Source organism: Mustelus asterias, chromosome 2, assembly GCF_964213995.1.
Source record: "Mustelus asterias chromosome 2, sMusAst1.hap1.1, whole genome shotgun sequence".
Taxonomy (NCBI): domain Eukaryota; kingdom Metazoa; phylum Chordata; class Chondrichthyes; order Carcharhiniformes; family Triakidae; genus Mustelus; species Mustelus asterias.
This window is the reverse complement of record NC_135802.1, coordinates 158,039,684-158,059,969: the sequence shown is the minus strand read 5'-3', so window position 1 is coordinate 158,059,969 and position 20,286 is coordinate 158,039,684. Positions and strand designations below refer to the sequence as shown.

Sequence of the window (20,286 nt, the reverse complement as noted above, 5' to 3'; positions counted from 1 at the left end):
AAGTGAACTTTATTTTCCAGAACTAAACATTTTGAAATACCTGCTTTCTGATGCTGCATACCCATATACCCATGTCCATGGGCTGGATTTTACAGGGTGCCATGCTCCACTCTCCCCCCCCAACCGTAGCCTGCTCCTGATTCTAACGGCTATCCCTCAGCAACTTACTGCTGGGGGCAGCGTTAATTGCTTTAACATGAGCCTCTGTCCCTTTCTCAGGAGGATGTCCTGCCTCACGGAAGGTTTGGTCAATTGATTGTCTGCCAGCTCTCTATAGTCCTAGGAGTGCCAGGTGGCCACTGCCAGGACTGTAAGCAGCCCAACTATGCTGAGGAGCCCAGGTAAGTCGAGCAACGGGGGCCTCAGCGAGGAGAGAGGTGGTGGCCATGTTTGAGGCTGGGGAAGGAAGGATGAAGTGGGGTATGACCTTGGGAATGCTTCTGATGCAACCAAGGGATCCAGAAAGGAGACCCCTCCCCACCCCTGCCTGACAACTGCCTGTGTAGTTAAAGCTACTGGGGCTTCCGTCACGGTGAGGACCTCTTCCTGTTGTGGGTAACTTTGCATTGGGGACGGGATGAGTCACTTAAGTGGTAATTATCATAAAATCCCTACAGTGCAGAAGAGGCCATTCGTCCCATCTTGTCTCCATTGAGTATCTGACAGAGTATCTTACCCAGGCCCTCTCCCCCCCCATTCCTGTAACCCCACACCCCACACATTTACCATGGCCAATCCATCTAACCTACACATCTTGGGACACTAAAGAGCAATTTAGCATGGCCAATCCACCTAACCCACACATCTTTGGACTGTGGGAGGAAACCGGCACACCCGGAGGAAACCCACACAGACACAGGGAGAATGTGTAAACACCACACTGATAATCACACAAGGTCAGAATTGAACCCAGATACCTGGAGCTGTGAGGCAGCACTGCTAACCACTGTCACCATGCTGCCCCAATTAATTGGCTACTTAAGGGCCACAGGCTGATGGATCGCCCGACACCTCCCCTGCACCCCTGTAAATTGAGGGACAGATCAGTGGGCAGCCAGGAAGGTGGCAGGCCACCCACTGGATTTTCACTTACATTGCCCTTTATAATTCAGGGGCCCAAGTTGAAATGGATTTAAATGTATAACCCTCTAATACAGAGAAAAAGACAGACTGAATGAAGAAGAGTGTTCTGGACAACATCAAGGTCTGCTGGAGCTTCACAAATACCAGTTGGACAGAAATAGCATGATTTTATTTTCAATAACCTTTTAAATAAAACTACGTTTTGATGTTTATTCATGCCCTGGATGTTGTCACGGGCAAGGCTGGTATTTATTGGCCATCACTCATTGTCCTTGAGAAGGTGGTGGTGGTGAGGTGAGCCAGCCTCTTGAACCAGTGCAGTCAATAGTAGCAGTTAGTTACAACTGCATGGTTCACCAAGCCATTCCAAGTGTCAACACATTACCATGAGTCTGTGGTCACATACAGACAAGACTATGATATAAAGTTTCTTTCCATAAAGGACATGCTCGAACCAGTTGGTTCCTTCCAACAATCTGGTCAGTTGATGGTTACCAATTGTTGTTTCCCCAATTGATATAATTTAACTTAATTTTAATTAAATTTCCCTACCTCCCTGGTGGGATTTGAACTAATTTCTCCAGACTGTTTACTAGTCCAACAACATAACTGCTACCCTAGCACACCATACATGAAGGTAGAACTTCAGATACAAGTGCTTAATGCACTCTTCATGCGTCTCAAACAAGCATTATCATGCTTAAAATATACATCGCTCACAGGAATTTGGTACAGATACACTAAGTGTTCATACATGAAGTTCACAAGGAGTTCTATCCTGTCTTTTTAAAAACAGGAAACGTTTCCATTAAAATGTGTGTAAAGACAAGGAGCATTCAAAAGACATTATTATGCAGAATGGATGTTTGATGGCTTCACAATCCAGCCATTATCTATCTGCTAAAGGTCATCATGGTAAGGTATATGGCTCAGACTGTGTGCAGTTTGCTTCAATTAAGCGTAAATATTTAATGAGATCCAGTTAAACAGTATTATAACTTCAGTGCATTTTGAAAACTGTTGCTTTACTGTAAATGTTTTAGTACTGTATTAAAAATGTATTATCACTTTCATAGTGTATTAACTGTATATTTTAGAAGTCTTAAATTGCATAGCATTGGAGGATCTCCTTCAAGGGCACAGTTACAAGAAATTGTTTTAATCTCTGACATTTGCTTGGAAATTTTCTCCATTTTGCCATCTAAATGCTATGCAAATTCTGGATTTTTATGCAGTGAAATCACTGCTTTGCAATGTATGTATTTTATCAGTTGGATTATTAATAAGAAAGACGAAACTTACATTAACCCTTTTTGTACTCCAATAAATTACTCTAATCCAAAATTATTATATGTAACAAAATCCGTAGTCTCATTCTAAACTTCTGAAATTAATTAAGATCCACAACATTTCTTTTTCTTGTGAGAAAATGATGCTCGAGTTGTACAGAGATCTTTGTCAAGAGTCCATCTGGAGCACTGCTTTCAGTTTTGGAAACTGAGCCTCAAGAAGGATATATTACCCGTTGGGGGGGTACCAGGTCTTGAGGGCAATTTATATAAAAATGAGTTTAGAACAATGGGGGATGATCTAATTGAGGTCTTTGTAGATACAGGGAAACTATTTCTTCTGAAATCCAGAACCAGCTAGGCATTTAGGATTGAAATCAGGAAGCACTTTTTAAAAAATATTTTTATTGGAGATTTTTCATTTTTTACAAAAAGTGCAACAAAATCTCAGTACTGCAAGATCATTTTCAAACAAGTACGTGGAGTAAGAGACAGATTTTTTAAATATCAACACAGTTGGTTTGGATTATTCATTGTATCCAGCACCTCAGTAATGAAAGGATAATATTGAAGGATGGGGGGGATATCAGAATACAGTCACAATTGATCAGCGGTGCTCACAGGATAACAGCGACAGAGCTATAGAACTTATGTCTTTAAGTAGTCACTGCCATTGCTTATTCAACCATAAAAAATACAGGATATTAGCACAGGTAAAATAGCGGTTAAGCCACCAAGGATTTTTGTAACACACTTGGCCGTGCACCAAAGGATGCTTCCCCCATCCTCAGCCACCGTGGAGGCACCAGTGATACAATACATCTTTTCCCAGGATATATAATCTGTCTGTATCAGAACAGAAGTTAATCAGAGATTTTATAATCCCAAAACGACTGAAATACAAACAAATATGCAAGCCCAGTGGGTTCTAGGGAGTTTTACTGACCTGCTGTGAGGACTCGTAGGACCCTACCCACTACCTCCTTATTAAACCACTTGCCCACCGCTCTGCAATGGCACTACTCTTTCTAATCATAATTATAATCAATGATATCTGGTGGAATAGTCCCCCACTATATATGCCAGGATTATAAGACAAGAAGATGGATAAAAATCGCACTGTTCTTGTACCATACAACCTACACAACACACTCCTCAGAAACAAGAAGTACATTATGGGATGCATTCCACTAAGGATGAATGGATGTCCCTGGATTCACCAAGATATCAGGATAACAGGGAAAAATTTGCTACCTTGTTCACTCACAGGATTGCCCCAATCAATGTGATAAATCACGTAACAGGATCAATTAAGAGATGAAATTACAGGGGATACATTCAAGGATTGATGAGGAACACAGGATAACAGATGACAAACACCTCAGTGCTCACATATCATCCATGTTTGTCAGGATAAAAGACAATTGCTGAAAACTTCAGAGATACTGAAACCTTCATCTATGTCTTCACCACTTTGAAGATTAAAACATCTGGTTGTCAATCTCCCTGCTTCCAACATTCACGAACTTCAACGAATACAGAAATGAATGGTCTGTGCCTGATTCCTCACAAAGTTACACATGCCCATGGACCTTGGCCTTTCCAACTTCATTAGCTTTTCAGCGAATTCTTTCATGGCTTCCATCCATGTATTTTGGGTGGTCATCTCCAGGAGCACTCCTCAACTCTGACTTGGTATTATTGCTCCTTGCCCAGTTCAACTACTCAATCAAAGGAAGCTAATCAGTCACTGCTTTGTCTGGACTATCATCCAAAATGGCTGAACCTTGTCCCATCTGTCCTGGATTCTTAGATGACCTCAAAGTTTGACCATGTCTTTTGTTGCTTGTAACTTTTTCCTCGTCTGGTTTGCTGTCCACTTTTACCCTGATTGTTAATATTCTGAAAGCCTTGTGCTACGTAAGAGCACGATACAAGAGTAGCTACACAAATGTACTTCTGGGAGTATAGTGATCCTAACTCTTTGAACCGTGGTTTTAAAGTTTTAGAGTTGTAGTACCATCTCCCTCAGAGTTCAATAGCTGTTCCCATACTTGCAGACTTGTGTCCCCTGCAGTTCAAAAGTTGCACGCTGTTTTTATAGTCTGGCCTTGCAGAGGTGCAATGTAATACTTCTGTAATCTACACACCGGATATAAGATAGCCTTGTACATACTAGTCAATTCTCTACAATGTAGCAGATATTATTATACAGTCTAGAGATGCACAAACTACTTTATTTATAAATAAATAGCAGAGTCGATGCAAGAGCATGAGGTACCCTTGGCAAAACTCCAGACACCCCCTCCAACAAACCACCACCACCACCAACTGACATCCCCCCCGCCCGCCCCCGACTCACATGATGTAATACTTAGGCTCGAAGTTTCTAGCTTTTCCATGGCAAAGGCAGCTCGGCATTGGCCGCCAGTGGGATCTTTCCGTCCCGCTGAAGTCTGGTATTTTGCATGGCGTGCCTGTCCTTGCCACCGAGGAACCCTGCGGTAGGGGTCAACTTCAGATCCCACCCTATATGTTCCTGCAAGTTACTAGATGATAAAGATGGCATGGTGGTTAGCACTGTTGCCTCACAGCGCCAGGGACCTGGGTTCAATTCCCGGCTTGGGTCACTGTCTGTGTGGAGTCTGCATGTTCTCCCGTGTCTGTGTGGGTTTCCTTCGGGTGCTCCGGTTTCCTCCCACAGTCCAACGATGTGTGGGTTAGGTGGATTGGCCATGAGTGGGATTGTGGTCAGCGCAGACTCGATGGGCCGAATGGCCTCCTTCTGCACTGTAGGATTCTACGTGTGATTTACACAATCAATACTATAGAGTGGGCTAGTTTAAATTGTGTTTTAATATTATTTATCAGTTCGCAGTTTTGAAACAGCCATGTAGATCTACAAATTTGTAAAACTGTCACATAAACGGTTAAATTTTTGGGGAAGGCTGACACGTAGGTCCATGTTAATAATCTACATTTATATCAGTATATGTAGATATACATCAGTAGATCTGGACCCTTCATTCCCTTTGTTTAGGGATAGTCTCATGAATAGTCTGTTCAGTTTTCTGCCAACTCTCCATATTTTGCCGCTGTTCTAATCTGCCTCGTGGTTGCACTGACCCTGATAAATAGTAATATCAAAAACCAACAACAAATTTATCACAGGTATATATTGCCCTTAGAAAGAATGGGCTTTTAATTTCAGTTGAAGTGATTATCCAGAATGTGCGGTAAATTATATTCATATTCACTCCAAAGGCTCAAGCCTTGAAACCCGTTCTTAAACAAGATTCATCATTGATAGTGTATGAGAGAATCCCCTTTGCCAGCTGAAAGTTACTGCTTTTAATCTCGTAGGTGGCAGAACCATCTCTGAGAACTAAGAGATTCTGGATTTTACAAAAACAAATCAAATAGTCCAATTAAACAAAGCAAACAAAATAAAATGCTTAATATCAACTATGAGATACAAAGGACTTTGCATAACTGCATCAAAGATGCATGTTTTTAGAATGGAACAGATCAGTTCTTTAGATCTGTTAATTAAATCAACAGAACAATCTAATCTAAAAGCAAAGACATAACATGAACATTAAAGCCAAGGAAGCATTCAAAACTCTCGTCATAAATAGTCTTTCTCACATGATTTGTGCCCAAAGCAAGTTCAGAGTGCAGGAGAAGATTAATGGCTGTTTTATCAATTCTCCTCCCAGTTTTGAATTTGCATCCTGGTGGCTTTGTGCTTTCATTAGTTTTTTCATGCTGACAATGTGCACCATTTTACTTTTTCTCTGATATTTTCTCTCTTCCTCTCCTCTCCTGAAGGTTCATGCTGGGAGATTGCAATGAGGGGACTGGCAATCCTCTCTTCTGACTGGAGTAGCAATTTATCCCTGTGACAAAGCAGTAAGTGCTGCCAATCTATGTAATTAGTTGGGATGGGAGTCCTAATCATGATGTTCAGACACACTGACCTCCTAGCTAAGAAAAAGCAAAGAAATTACAGATCCGTTGCTTAAAATATTTCCAAAGCTTTCTAATTTCAGGAGTTGTGCTTTTTGAATTGGAATTTGCAAATGCCACTACATTATTCAAGAAAGGAAGGAGAAAATAGTGAACTACAGACCCATCAGTTTAATGTAATTTGTGAGGATGTTGGTGGAATGTGTCATCAGAGTGACTCGATACATTGACAAATATTTGCTGAGCTAGGTGTGTCAACATGGATTTGTGAAGGGTAGGTCATGTCTGACTAATCTAGTTCCATTTTTTGAGATCACTATCATTCTGGATAGTGGAGTGTGGATTGATATTGTCTATAAGGGTTTCTAATAAGGTTCCACACAAGGGATTATTCGCAAAAATAGAAGTACATGGTATTGGAGGCAACCTTGTGATGTGAGTCGGTAACTGGTTGATAGAAAGAATGGAGAGAAAGGCACTGTTCCATGATTGGTGTGATGTTTCAAATGCTTCATTAGTTATACTAATGACCAGCAAGAAGGATCAGAGAGCTGTATATCCAGGTTTGGGGACACTGCAAGCTGTATAATACTCAAAGCTCTTCCCCATCCCACAAAATGATTCTGCCCATCACTGGCTGCCAGTTTTCCGTGCTCCACTCAATCAGCAAGAATCATAGAATCCCTGTGGTGCAGAAAGCGGCCATCCAGCCCATCGAGTCTGCACCAGCTCTCCGAAGGAGCATCCCACCCAGACCCCTCCTCTCCGTCCTATCCCTGTACCCCCCGCACTAATCCACCTAACCTTAACATTAGGGACAATTTAGCACGGCCAATCCACCTAACTTGCACATCTTTGGACTACGGGAGGAAACCGGAGCACCTGGAGGAAACCCACACAGACACGAGGAGAATGTATAAATTCCACAGTCATCCAAGGCCAGAATCGAACCCAGGTCCCTGGCGCTGTGAGACAGCAGTGCTCTCTCTCTCTCTCTCGTTCATGCTGTTGTAAATACTACAGCTTATAGCTTCTGTGGGGACTCTGCTGAAGGAGTAGGATAACAAGTGCGACTTCAGCTCACTGTTGTGGCCAGTTAGTGATCCTGTCCCAAATCTCAGGACTGGGGCCATTTAAATATTAACAATGGTGGCCCTTGTCTGCAGTTGAGAACTGAGAGAGTGTGTGGCTCAGATTAGGCTGAAGAAAGAAGCACCAATATCTTTAATTTTTCTTGGAAGGCCTCTCTGATTTTATCTATTGACCAAGGCCTCGATCAGGGACAAGTCAAACAGGGACGGCCCACAGGCTCGTTTCTTTATTTTCCCAGCATAAACTTTACCTCTTTGTTCAAAGTGTCACTCAGATTGGCTAAAGGTCAATAATATGTTTAAACAAACAGGAAACCAGAAATGTCAGTGTGTTACCTTCTCTGTTAGATTCACATTTAGTTTCTTGAAACCTTTACTCACCAGTCTTTTGATGACTCGAAGTAAAAGCTTCTGATGTTTTGGATCCTTCCTACATTTCAGTGCTTCCGCAAAAGAGTCCACACTTTCTGGGGATAGGCTGTCTTGGTCTTCACCACCGTACAGCTGAACCATGAGTGATAGGGAATGCAGTGAACTCTCATGCACATCTGGGTCATCGCTGGAGAGCTAGAGGTTAACAAACATTGGTTATAAAGATAGGTAAGTAACATGTTACACTCTACTTTGAATCTGAGGCCTTGTATTCATCAATTTCTTCTGTATCAAAAAATCCCATTTCAAAATCCATTCGCCAGCCATGCTCAAAATACAAATACGTACAAATTAGGTAACATGAAAATTTTGCCCCCTTGTGCTCCTGCCAACATCTCTCTTCAACTCAATACCAGACAGTAATGCTTCTGTACTGGATTTCATTAGCAGATTGAATAGCCTTTAAAAGTTAGGTACGTGTGAAAAGTTTAAACATATACTGGAAGTTGAGTGGGCTTTGCATCAAATAAGGCAAGGTTGCCAAAGTAGATCCCGTATACACCTTGCTAGCCACTTTGCCTTATGTGAATTGGCCAGAGTTGAATCCAGAAGACTATTATTTAAAAAATTATCCATGGTCTTCCAACATTTACTATTACATTCATCATTCATAGTACCTGGTTAGAAAATTTGGGCGTCATTTTGAGTGCTACTGAACGTCATGATCTAGAACATTTTTTAAAGTCATTCATGGGACGTGGGCATCGCTAGCCAGGCCAGTATTTGTTGTCAATCCCTAACTGCCCTTGAGAAAATGTTGGTGAGCCGCCTTCTTGAACCACTGCACCGTCAAGTTAATTGCTGCTCTGTGCTGGAGTCAGACAGAGCAGTGATCAGGAGTGGTTCCAGCATCTTCAGAGCGAGGGATTGATGCTGAGAGGTGGGGAAGATGCAAATCAGCCAAATGACTTTTCTGCTTCCATGTTTGGGCGTAAAGCATTGCGCAGGCAAAGTGCAGATAGGAAAACTGGACAGAGAGTGTTGTGCATCATGGAGGTAGCCTGCACAATGGCATGGTGGCGCAGTGGTTAGCACAGCTGCCTCACAGCGCCAGGGACCGGGGTTCGATTCCGGCCTTGGGTGACTGTGTGTGTGGAGTTTGCATGTTCTTCCCGTGTCTGCGTGGGTTTCCTCCGGGTGCTCCGGTTTACTCCCACCATCCAAAGATGTGCAGGTTAGGCAGATTGGCCACGCTAAATTGCCCTTTAGTGTCCCAAGATGTTGGGTAAGATACTCTGTCAGGGGGTCGATGCAAACTCGATGGGGCGAATGGTCTCTTCTGCACTGTAGGCATTCTATGATTCCATGATAATTAAAGTGGATTGTGAATGCTACACCCAATTATCCTATTTGTCTTCTACTTATATGCTGCTTTATGCCCAAGCGGTAAAGTGGAACCCCCTCCCACCCCATTCCCAACCTTCCTTGACCCTGTCAAGACTCAAACGGAGAAAGGGCATTTGGTACAAGAGCATTGCTCACATTGTAGAGCAACACTTGGCTGCAAGTCACTGTCTGCAGGAAGCAAGCACAGAAAGGAGAAGCTGGAAAGAAACTGTTGTGTGCTGATATTTAGATTAAAATCAGCTTCAGGAGGTGCCAAGAAAAACTATTGATATTGGCAAATTAAATGCCTCAGGATTAACCTGTTCAAGGTTAAGAGAATGATCTGATCATACCCTGGTCCAATTTGACTAGTAACTCAGGTAAATTATATGTATAAGTCAATATAAAAATATAATTGTGGCATCAGCATTGTGCAAGTCTAGATGCTGGACTGAGGCAAGCAGGGTGATGATGGAAATTCTAGACCACATCATATTGGTTTCTGGTTTCTTGTTGCTTGGATACAGTGAGAGCTGCTAGGAGTGATACCAAAAGTGTGCTGGAATACTCTTTTGAAGAATCTTGCAGTATCAATCCTGCACTGAGCCAATCTACCCTTGTATGAGATTTTTTCCCCCCTACTATCTAAAGACAGTACATTTGGAAACTTACTACCAATATTGAACTTACCTCTGGTATTGAATTTGAATTTAATAATTTTGAGAAATAATCATTAAATGTTTTTTTTTCAAAAACTGCTTTTACTAAACTAATTTATCTGACCCGAAAATATTCTGCCAATAAATATTCCTGTTCATTTCTACCTGTGAAAAAGTTCAAAACAACATCACGGTGAATGAGCAAACCCCAACATTCCCTCAGTCGAGAAATGAAGTGAATTCTTACCAGTTGAATGAGCAGGCTAATTAAGTCTGTCAGGGGTTTATTGATAAGCAGAAGTTCCTCAGCAGCCTGAGTGTCCCCTCCTGTGCCTGATTTCTGAGCCTTAATGAGAAAACAGAAATGAAAAGGAATCTTGCAGTGTGTGCTCTTTTGAGATACAAATGAGTCCCAGCAGGTGGTGAAAAATGTCAGCACTAGATAGCGAGAAACACACTTCGTAGTATTTTCTGTTTGGGCAAAATGTTTCAATCCATAATTAGCTAACTGTTAATTTATGGTGCTTTACTGACATTTGTATTGCAACATAATCACACTTATGGCATTTCCCCAGACATACAAATTTTACAAAGAGAAATTGGTTAACCGTTTGATAGCAAGATTGTGCATTGAGTCCAATACACACTGGTTCACAAGAAGGCAAGGAAGCAAAGATCAAAGAACAGTACAGCACAGGAAACAGGCCCTTCGGCCCTCAGTACTGTAAGTTTTGGTGCAGGGAAAATCAAATCAAATTAGAAACAGACTGTACCAATGCATGAAAAGTTCAGATATTCCAACAAATTTTGTCCCTTGTTTTGGAAGGAATTTCTTGCGTGAGGGTCAGAAGTTAATTTTTGTGGGAAATAAACAGTTCTCCTGGCTACAGCACCTCTGCGGGCTAATGCTGTCTGCAATTGCACTCTAGTTCTCCTGCCCATTCCGCCTGGTACTTCAGGTATTCTTTTTATTATTTGTTCGTGGGGTGTGAGCGTCGCTGGCTTCCCAGCATTTATCGCCCATCCCTAATTGCCCTGGAATTGAGTGGTTCGCTTGGCCATTTCAGAGGGCAGTTGAGAGTCAACCACATTGTTGTGACTACGGCAGATTTCCTTCCCTAAAGAACAGTAGTGAACCTGATGGGCTTTTCCCGACAATGATCAATGGTTTCATGGTCATCAGTAGATTATTAATTCAAGATTTTAAAAAAATTGAATTCAAATTCCACCATCTGCCGTGGCAGATTAGTTACATTTCTAGATTAATAGTCTAGCAATAATACCATTAGGCCAGCATTTGTCCTATAAACCTCTGTTGTTCTTGGTCCCCAAATACTTCCCTAATGTGCAATTGCCTTGTGTGTGCATCGCTATCTTGGAATTAAGAATTTGGCTCTTTTAAGCAGCAACTTTGGTTGCAGTGCCTTTCATCATTTTGATAAAACAATGCAGCTTCTAATGATAAAAGTACTTTTGTGGAATCCGTTCACCAAACACATTTGCTACAAAGGAATTTTCCTTGTTCTTGCTCTTAAGTACACAGGGAAGTGACCGTCCTCTTGTGTGAAAAGATGAGGGAAGGTGAATTTTCTTCTGGCATGGTAATGCATGGATACACTAATTAAAGGTTACTTCAAGACAACACAAGTTGCATGGTGTCAACTTCAAAAGTAGTTGGGTGGCATTATTACTCCCACAATATCCCTTGTAAGATATGTATTTAGCGACAATTCACACTCTGATTGCCAAAAAAATAGCCTTAGGGCCCCAGGTGGCATTTGCGTGTCTGCTATAAATGCTTGTTCTGCCTGCACACCTGCATGAGCCACAGGCTATATACGACAGCTAGAGTATTAACAAAACAGCCAATGACACATGACTTGTGCATTCCAACAATTTACTCCATAAGAGAAATTGGACTCACATAATTTCTTGAATTTTAATGAAGTACTTATTTGATAACTGCATTTTAATATTGCAGAACCGATTGCAACATGGGACAAGAGTATTAAATGAGTCCTTGATTAATGATCCCTTCTGTAAAAAAAATGGCATTGAAGTGAAGCCCATCAGTTGGACTGGAAGTGATGCTTTTTTAAACTGATGAAATGAAGGAGGAGGTACCCTTAGTTTAATAAATGATGAGGATATCCAGGAGCATATTAAAAATGTTAAGCCAGCTTCGCTTGTGTCAGTTCATGGTAGGCCCATTCTTACATGTTCCCTCACTTCTCTATTCCTCTTGTTGCAACTCCACATGACTGGTGTTTTTTACACAAGTATATTTGCTTACGTTCTTTAACTAAGATCCTGCCTTGATAGATGTTGCTATTTGTCCAGCTATGCTACACGCACCAACTGAAACCCAAGGTTCTCAGTTAAATCACTCATCCTTTCATTGAGATATTAAACTAAGCCCCTGTGTGTCAGCTCAGATGAGTGTGAGAAATCCTATGGCACGGTCTGAAGAAGACCAAGAAATTCTGTCAGTTTCTTGACTGACAATACTACCAAAACTAGCTCCACCATAAAAAAAAGTTATCTGTTGAAGCTTGCTGAAAAGAAGATACATGCTGTTGAAGTTTTTTGTCAGGGATTCGTCCTCTATAAAGAAATGGAACAAATCTACATATTGCATCTTTTTTGAATTAAACAAAAGCATTGGAGACAATACTTCTCTGGTGCATTCTCCATGGGTACGTCTCGACCAGAGTCAACGTGCCATCCAATTAGCACCCATTTCTCATGCAGTATAAACTGTTGCCATCTTTGAAATTTGGCTTTCTTGCATCTGTCCTGATGATGAAAAATCTTTTTTTCAGCAATACTCAAATTCTGTACTACAAATTGACCATCTAACAAATCATTGTGGGAGCTTGCTGTGTGTATTTAGCTTTTGAGTTTGTCAACTTAACTACAGGGGCTATGACTGCACTTCATAATCAATCAGCTGGGATTATAATATGATAGTGTGCTAGCTGCTGTATGGCTCTTTGGTCACCTTAGGCAGTGTGCTCAAGAGGCATAGGACCTCACTGTGGTCACTTGAAAGGATTTCCTTTTTCATAAGAGGGAGAGGAGGGAATAAATCAGCAAAATTAATATGGACTTGCCGGCAGCTAACTCAAGAGTGGCAAAGGCGGAGAGGCCAGGAAATTGGTTCAAGCCCTTGAGAAAAGAGAAACCGTAAGATGTAGAAGGTAATTTAAAAAAAAGATTATCACCCAAACTATAGAACATCGGTCATGGGAAATGCACGGGGTTACGGGGATAGGGCGGAAGGGGAGGGCCTGGGTGGGATGCTCTTTTAGAGAGTTGGTGCAGATTAGATGGGCTGGACTGTAGAGATCCTATGGTTCGATGTTAACTGCAAGTTGGGTAGCCTGAACAGGTATTGGTAACCCACCACTGCTTTGTGTCCTTCACATCCTTTTTGTACTTCAGTGGGAATGTGCAAGCTGGAAATTTGTTATACGCCTGGAATTTATTTGATGGAAGAATAATATTGTGCTAATTAAGAAAGAATTGATTCACTGCAGAAAGAAAACCTATGAAGGTTTCAGTCCATTATGTCCAGTTAAGTATGTGCGAGTGACTGCAGGCTGCTGCAGCTAGTGAGTCTGTAACCGAACACTGCTAATCTGGCATTGCAGTAGTTTAAATAGATACACCCAGAAGACTGTCTTTGCCATACTTAGCAGCATTATAAGTGCAGTTGCCTGTTTACGCTTCTGCTAATCATGTTCCACGTGCTGCAAGAGAACTGCACAAGAAGCTGAATACAACCATTTCATCTGCTAATTTTTAAAAAAAGAATGAAACAGAAATATTGACCTTCAATCTCCTAATGGGTTTCCCACCATGAATTCAATCGAATAGAGAAAGTGGCCAATTTCAACTTATTGTGGCAGTTATTATGAGAGATTGAAACAATCCCCATGCAAATTCAGAGCCACAGCCTTTGCATGAAATAGTTGCACTGGTAGTAGTTTGCATTTTTATCCATTAGTTTCTAACGATTGCAATTCTGAAGGGAGGGAAGATGAGTACTGTGAGTCGATCACACATCCTGGATGCAACTTTCTGCTGGAAGCCAACAGATACAATTGGAATACGACAGTGTCACTTTTCACAGCTGGGAAGTTACTGCCTGAGGAATGTGTGACAGTACAGCTGTCTCAGATAATGATGACAAAACACCCTCTAAAACACCATTATTACTGGGTGCACATCTTCCCACCCCACCCATCGCACCCCCACGCTGTTTTGTGCCTAGTTAAGATGAACTAGAATGCAAGTGTTTGGTTTAAGAGGACGAGTGATACTCCTGACATTTCTTCCTGCAATGTTTCGGATTTTTTCCATTTTTTTGATGCAGAACTAGGGATTCTGATTTTATGGTTACAAGATGTGGCACAATTCTAGGACAACATACTGTACATAATTTTTAGCACGCATTTACATAAAATGCCAGGTATTCCAGTTTCTGTGAGCACATCTATTTAATTTTTTGCTTTGAATTGTATTTCTATATAAACAACAAGCTTTTCATGAGAGAAATCTTCAGCTTGTTGAACTGTCTTGGCCATCATTCCTAACCAACCTCAGGATATTCTATGGATATCTCCATAGGTTTTATGTTGACCATGATACCATTTTATTATAGGAATAGGGAGATAGTACAATTGAACGCATGGCTAAAGGACTGGTCCAGGAGGGAGGGCTTCATATTCCTGGATCACTGGGAAGTTTTCAAGAGAGGAGGACACCTGTACAAGAAGGACGGGTCACAACTAAATTGGAAGGGCATGAATATCCTGGCTGGGAGTTTTGCTAGTGCAGTTCGGGTGGGTTTAAACTAATATGGCAGGGGGGTGGGGATCAAAAAATTAGGTCTACAAGTGTAGAGGCTGGGGACGAGCTTGGGGCCAGGACAAGGCTGGCAAAGAAGAAGAGCACTCTGGGGGAGGATGACCTCACTGGGCCTGGAGGTCTGGAGTGCATCTACTTCAATGCAAGGAGCATAGCAGGTAAGACAGACGAACTTAGGGCCTTGATGCTTACGAGGAATTTGGATGTGGTTGCGGTGACAGAGACTTGGTTGAAAGAGGGACAGGACTGGCAACTGAATATTCCGGGATACAAATGTTTTAGGCGAGACAGAGGGGGGGCCAAAAGAGGTGGGGGAGTAGCAGTATTAGTTAGAGAGCATATTACAGCGGTGCAGAGGGAGGACAATTCAGAGGGGTCGTGTAACGAGTCACTGTGGGTGGAGCTCAGAAATAGGAAGGGTGCAGTCACTATGTTGGGGGTATACTACAGGCCTCCCAACAGCCCAAGGGAAGTGGAAGAACGGATATGTCAGGAGATAATGGATAGGTGCAGGAAAAATAGAGTTGTTGTAGTGGTGTAGTACAATTCAATTTCCCTGGTGTAGATTGGAAATCGCTGAGAGCTGGGACTCTGAATGGGGAGGAATTTGTAAAATGCGTACAGGAAGATTCTTTGGAACAATATGTAGATAGCCCAACTAGAGAGGGGGCTATACTGGACCTAGTACTGGGGAATGAGCCCGGTCAGGTCTTCAAAGTTTCGGCAGGGGAACATGTGGCAAATAGTGACCACAATTCTGTTAGCTTTAGGATAGTGATGGAAAAGGATGAGTGGTGTCCCAAGGGTAAGGTGTTGGATTGGGGGAAGGCTAACTTTAGTGGGATTAGGCAGAAATTGGCAGCTGTTGATTGGGAGAGGCTGTTTGAGGGTAAATCCACATCTGGCATGTGGGAGTCTTTTAAGGAACAGTTGTTAGGGTTGCAGGATAGGCATGTGCCTGTAAAAAAGAAGGATAGGAAGGGTAGGATTCGAGAACCGTGGATAACCAGGGAAATTGAGGGATTGGTCAAAAAGAAAAGAGAGGCGTACGTTAGGTCCAGGCAGCTAAAAATGGAGGGAGCTCTGGAGGAATACAAAGAAAGTAGGAAAGAACTCAAACGAGGAATTAGAAGGGCAAAAAGGGGTCATGAAATGTCCTTGGCAGACAGGATTAAGGAGAATCCCAAGGCAATTTATTCATACGTTAGGAACAAAAGGGTTGTCAGGGAAAAAATCGGACCTCTCAGGGACAAAAGTGGGGAATTATGCTTAGAGCCCAAAGTAGGGGAGATCCTAAATGAATACTTTGCATCGGTATTCACAAAGGAGAGGGATGTGTTGACTGGGAGTGTCTCGGAGGGGAGTGTTGACCCGTTGGAGAAAATCTCCATTACAAGGGAGGAAGTGTTAGGTTTTTTAGGGAATATAAAGACTGACAAATCCCCAGGGCCTGATGGAATCTATCCAAGGCTGCTCAGGGAGACGAGAGATGAAATCACTGGGCCTCTGACGCAAATCTTTGTCTCGTCACTGAACACAGGTGAGGTCCCAGAGGATTGGAGGATAGCTAATGTGTTCCCGTTATTTAAGAAGGGTAGGAAGGATAACCCGGGAAATTATAGGCCGGTGAGCTTGACGTCCGTGGTAGGGAAGTTGTTGGAGAGGATTCTTAGAGATAGGATGTATGCGCATTTAGAAAGGAATAAACTCATTAACGATAGTCAGCATGGTTTTGTGAGAGGGAGGTCGTGCCTCACTAACCTGGTGGAGTTTTTTGAAGAAGTGACTAGAATGGTGGACGAGGGAAGGGCCGTGGATGTCGTCTATATGGACTTTAGTAAAGCGTTTGACAAAGTCCCTCATGGTAGGTTGGTGCAAAAGGTTGGATCTCATGGGATAAAGGGGGAAGTGGCTAGATGGGTGGAGAACTGGCTTGGTCACAGAAGACAGAGGGTGGTAGTGGAAGGGTCTTTTTCCGGCTGAATGCCTGTGACTAGTGGTGTTCCGCAGGGCTCTGTACTGGGACCTCTGCTGTTAGTGATTTATATAAATGATCTGGAAGAAGGTGTAACTGGGGTGATCAGTAAGTTTGCGGACGACACGAAAATGGCTGGACTTGCAGATAGTGAGGAACATTGTCAGAGGCTACAGAAAGATATAGATAGGCTGGAAATTTGGGCAAAGAAATGGCAGATGGAGTTCAATCCAGATAAATGCGAAGTGATGCATTTTGGTAGAACTAACGTAGGGGGGAGCTATACGATAAATGGCAGAACCATAAAGGGTGTAGATACGCAGAGGGACCTGGGTGTGCAAGTCCACAGATCCTTGAAGGTGATGTCACAGGTGGAGAAGGTAGTGAATAAGGCATATGGCATGCTTGCCTTTATAGGACAGGGCATAGAGTATAAAAGTTGGGGTCTGATGTTGCAGTTGTATAGAACGTTGGTTTGGCCGCATTTGGAATACTGCGCCCTGTTCTGGTCGCCACACTACCAGAAGGACGTGGAGGCTTTAGAGAGAGTGCAGAGGAGGTTTACCAGGATGTTGCCTGGTATGGAAGGGCTTAGTTATGAGGAGAGATTGGGTAAACTGGGGTTGTTCTCACTGGAAAGACGGAGGATGAGGAGTGACCTAATAGAGGTGTATAAAATTATGAAAGGCACAGATAGGGTGAACGGTGGGAAGCTTTTTCCCAGGTCGGTGGTGACGTTCACGAGGGGTCATAGGTTCAAGGTGAGGGGGGGGAGGTTTAACACGGATATCAGAAGGACGTATTTTACACAGAGGGTGGTGGGGGCCTGGAATGCGCTGCCGGGCAAGGTGGTGGAGGCGGACACACTGGGAACGTTTAAGACTTATCTAGATAGCCACATGAACGGAGTGGGAATGGAGGGATACAAAAGAATGGTCTAGTTTGGACCAGGGAGCGGCGCGGGCTTGGAGGGCTGAAGGGCCTGTTCCTGTGCTGTATTGTTCTTTGTTCTTATTACTTTGTTAACTTCAGCAACATTGATTGGAATAGAATCATGGTCTTTGCAGCCATTATTTCTGTTTCTGACAGAGAATGTGTGAAATAGCAATGCAATTCTAGCACCGTTCTTCATGCTGATCTTTATTCAACTGTTAAAAGGGTATCCTTTTAATTATATTTTCCAAAGCCTCTTGTTTTCTATCCTTCAGGTGTTGACTCATGCAGTGTGTTCCCATGGATGGTGGAGGCTTTCTGGTACCTTTCTCAGTTAGCTATTTGCCATGTCTAAGCCTATGCTCTAGGTGTTGGTAGACTTTATGACATTTAAACATGTCATAACCTGCCCTGTTGGATCCTATCAGGAAGTTGAGGGTTGAGGAATTGATTCTGGCATTAAATTATACCAATGTATATCTTCTCAGCACCTGATTCTGTAGCATCGATGTAAACCACGGAGTTGGGGGTAGGGTGTTAGCGTGGATTGGGGATTGGCTATCCGACAGGAAGCAGAGAGTCGGAATAAATGGGTGCTTTTCTGGTTGGCAGATGGTAACTAGTGGCGTGCCGCAGAAATCGGTAATGGGGCCTCAACTATTTACCATTTATATAGACGATCTGGAGGAGGGGACTGAGTGTAGGGTAACAAAGTTTGCAGACGACACAAAGATAAGTGGAAAAGTGAATCGTGTGGAGGGCGTAGAAGGTCTGCAGAGAGATTTGGACAGGCTGAGTGAGTGGGTGAGGATCTGGCAGATGGCTTATAACGTTGACAAATGCGAGGTTATTCACTTTGGAGGAAATAATAGCAAATTGGATTATTATCTAAATGGAAAAAAATTACAACATGCAAGGGACCTGGAGGTCCTTGTGCATGAGATGCAAAAACCCAGTCTGCAGGTGCAACAGGTGATCAAGAAGGCAAATGGGATGTTGGCCTATATCGCAAGGGGGATAGAATATAAAAGCAGAGATGTCTTGCTGCATCTGTACAGGGCATTGGTGAGGCCGCAGCTGGAATACTGTGTGCAGTATTGGTCCCCTTATTTGCGGAAGGATATATTGGCCTTGGAGGGAGTGCAGAGAAGGTTCACCAGGTTGATACCAGAGATGAGGGGTGTTGATTATGAGGAGAGACTGAGCAGATTGGGTTTGTACTCGTTGGAATTTAGAAGGCTGAGGGGGGATCTTATAGAGACCTATAAGATAATGAAGGGGCTGGATAGGGTAGAGGTGGAGAGATTCTTACCACTTAGAAAGGAAGCTAGAACTAGAGGGCACAGCCTCAAAATAAAGGGGGGTCAGTTTAGGACAGAGTTGAGGAGGAACTTCTTCTCTCAGAGGGTGGTGAATCTCTGGAATTCTCTGCCCACTGAAGTGGTGGAGGCTACCTCGTTGAATATGTTTAAATCACGGATAGATGGATTCCTGACCGGTAAGGGAATTAGTGGTTATAGGGATCAGGCGGGTAAGTGGAACTGATCCACTTCAGATCAGCCATGATCTTATTGAATGGCGGGGCAGGCTCGAGGGGCTAGATGGCCTACTCCTGCTCCTATTTCTTATGTTCTTACATTGGCCTATGTATAAGAACATTAGAAACAGGAGCAGAATATATAGATCCTTGAGTTTTCTCTCGCATTAATAAGGTCATGGCTTATCCTCTATCTCAATTCACTCTTCTGACTTCCTCCCTTGGTTCCCTTTGTTTCTACTGATCTTAGTTTTCAAATATACTCAATGGGTATCTGCAGTTCTCTGGGTTGAGAATTCCAAAGATAATTTCTCCTCCATCTCAGTTCTAAATTGCCCTTTATCCGAAGACAATGGGCTGGATTCTCTGATCTTGTCTGTACCCACGCTGCTGCTAACCAGAACAGGGAATTTGGCGCTCAGCCAAATCTCCATTCACTGCAGCGGCACTGGAGAATCCCAGCCGTGAACAAGGTTGGAGGTTTTCAGCGTATGACTCTGCTGGTTTTAGACTTTCCAGTTCAGGAGATATTCTTTTGGTCTATCTTGTCTAACTCTATAGTACGTTTTTAAAATGAGGTCATCTTTCATTTTTTTAAACTCCAGAGAATATAGGCTCATTCAACTCAATCACTCCTCATAGCACAATCCTGTCATCCGAGGAATTATTCCACCCATTTTGTTTGCTAAGAAGACTTAAGATAAGAACAAAACAAATTATTGAAGGGGAGAAAAATACAAACTAGACCCGGGATCAATAGAAATCCAGAAACAAATGGCCACCCTGAGCCTCATCTCACCTGCAAAGCAGAGCGAACAACATTTGATGTGTGCTTCAACATATTGTGTAAAATATCAATTAGAGATAATAACAGATTACTAGTGGTCTTCAAGCCACTTCTGTCATCCATTTCGAAGTAGATGGCTGTGGTTTCAATAAATAAGTTACGGACGGAATCAACAAGACCTGTGGGGGCAAGAAGAAGAACAGAAACCAGCTGTGTTGACTCAGCACAAACTACTTTGCAGTATCTTTTCACACTTATTACAATAGGGTTAACATGCTATGTATGTTAGGGCCAGTTAATTGCACATTACAATTTTGTAGTTTTGTGTGCCAG

The 20,286-nt window shown here is 42.7% G+C and overlaps 1 protein-coding gene across 1 annotated transcript in view; it reads right to left on the bottom strand.

Annotated features, from left to right (window-relative positions):
* The window catches only part of ulk4 (unc-51 like kinase 4), a 381,891-nt gene that overhangs the window by 60,005 nt on the left and 301,600 nt on the right, over positions 1–20,286 (bottom strand). Inside the window, exons 33-35 of the mRNA XM_078229306.1 lie at positions 19,966–20,132; positions 10,097–10,195; positions 7,814–7,999 (exon numbers count right to left, since the gene is read on the bottom strand). Coding sequence (XP_078085432.1) covers positions 7,814–7,999; positions 10,097–10,195; positions 19,966–20,132 — 452 coding nt within the window. The remainder of the gene's footprint in view (positions 1–7,813; positions 8,000–10,096; positions 10,196–19,965; positions 20,133–20,286) is intronic.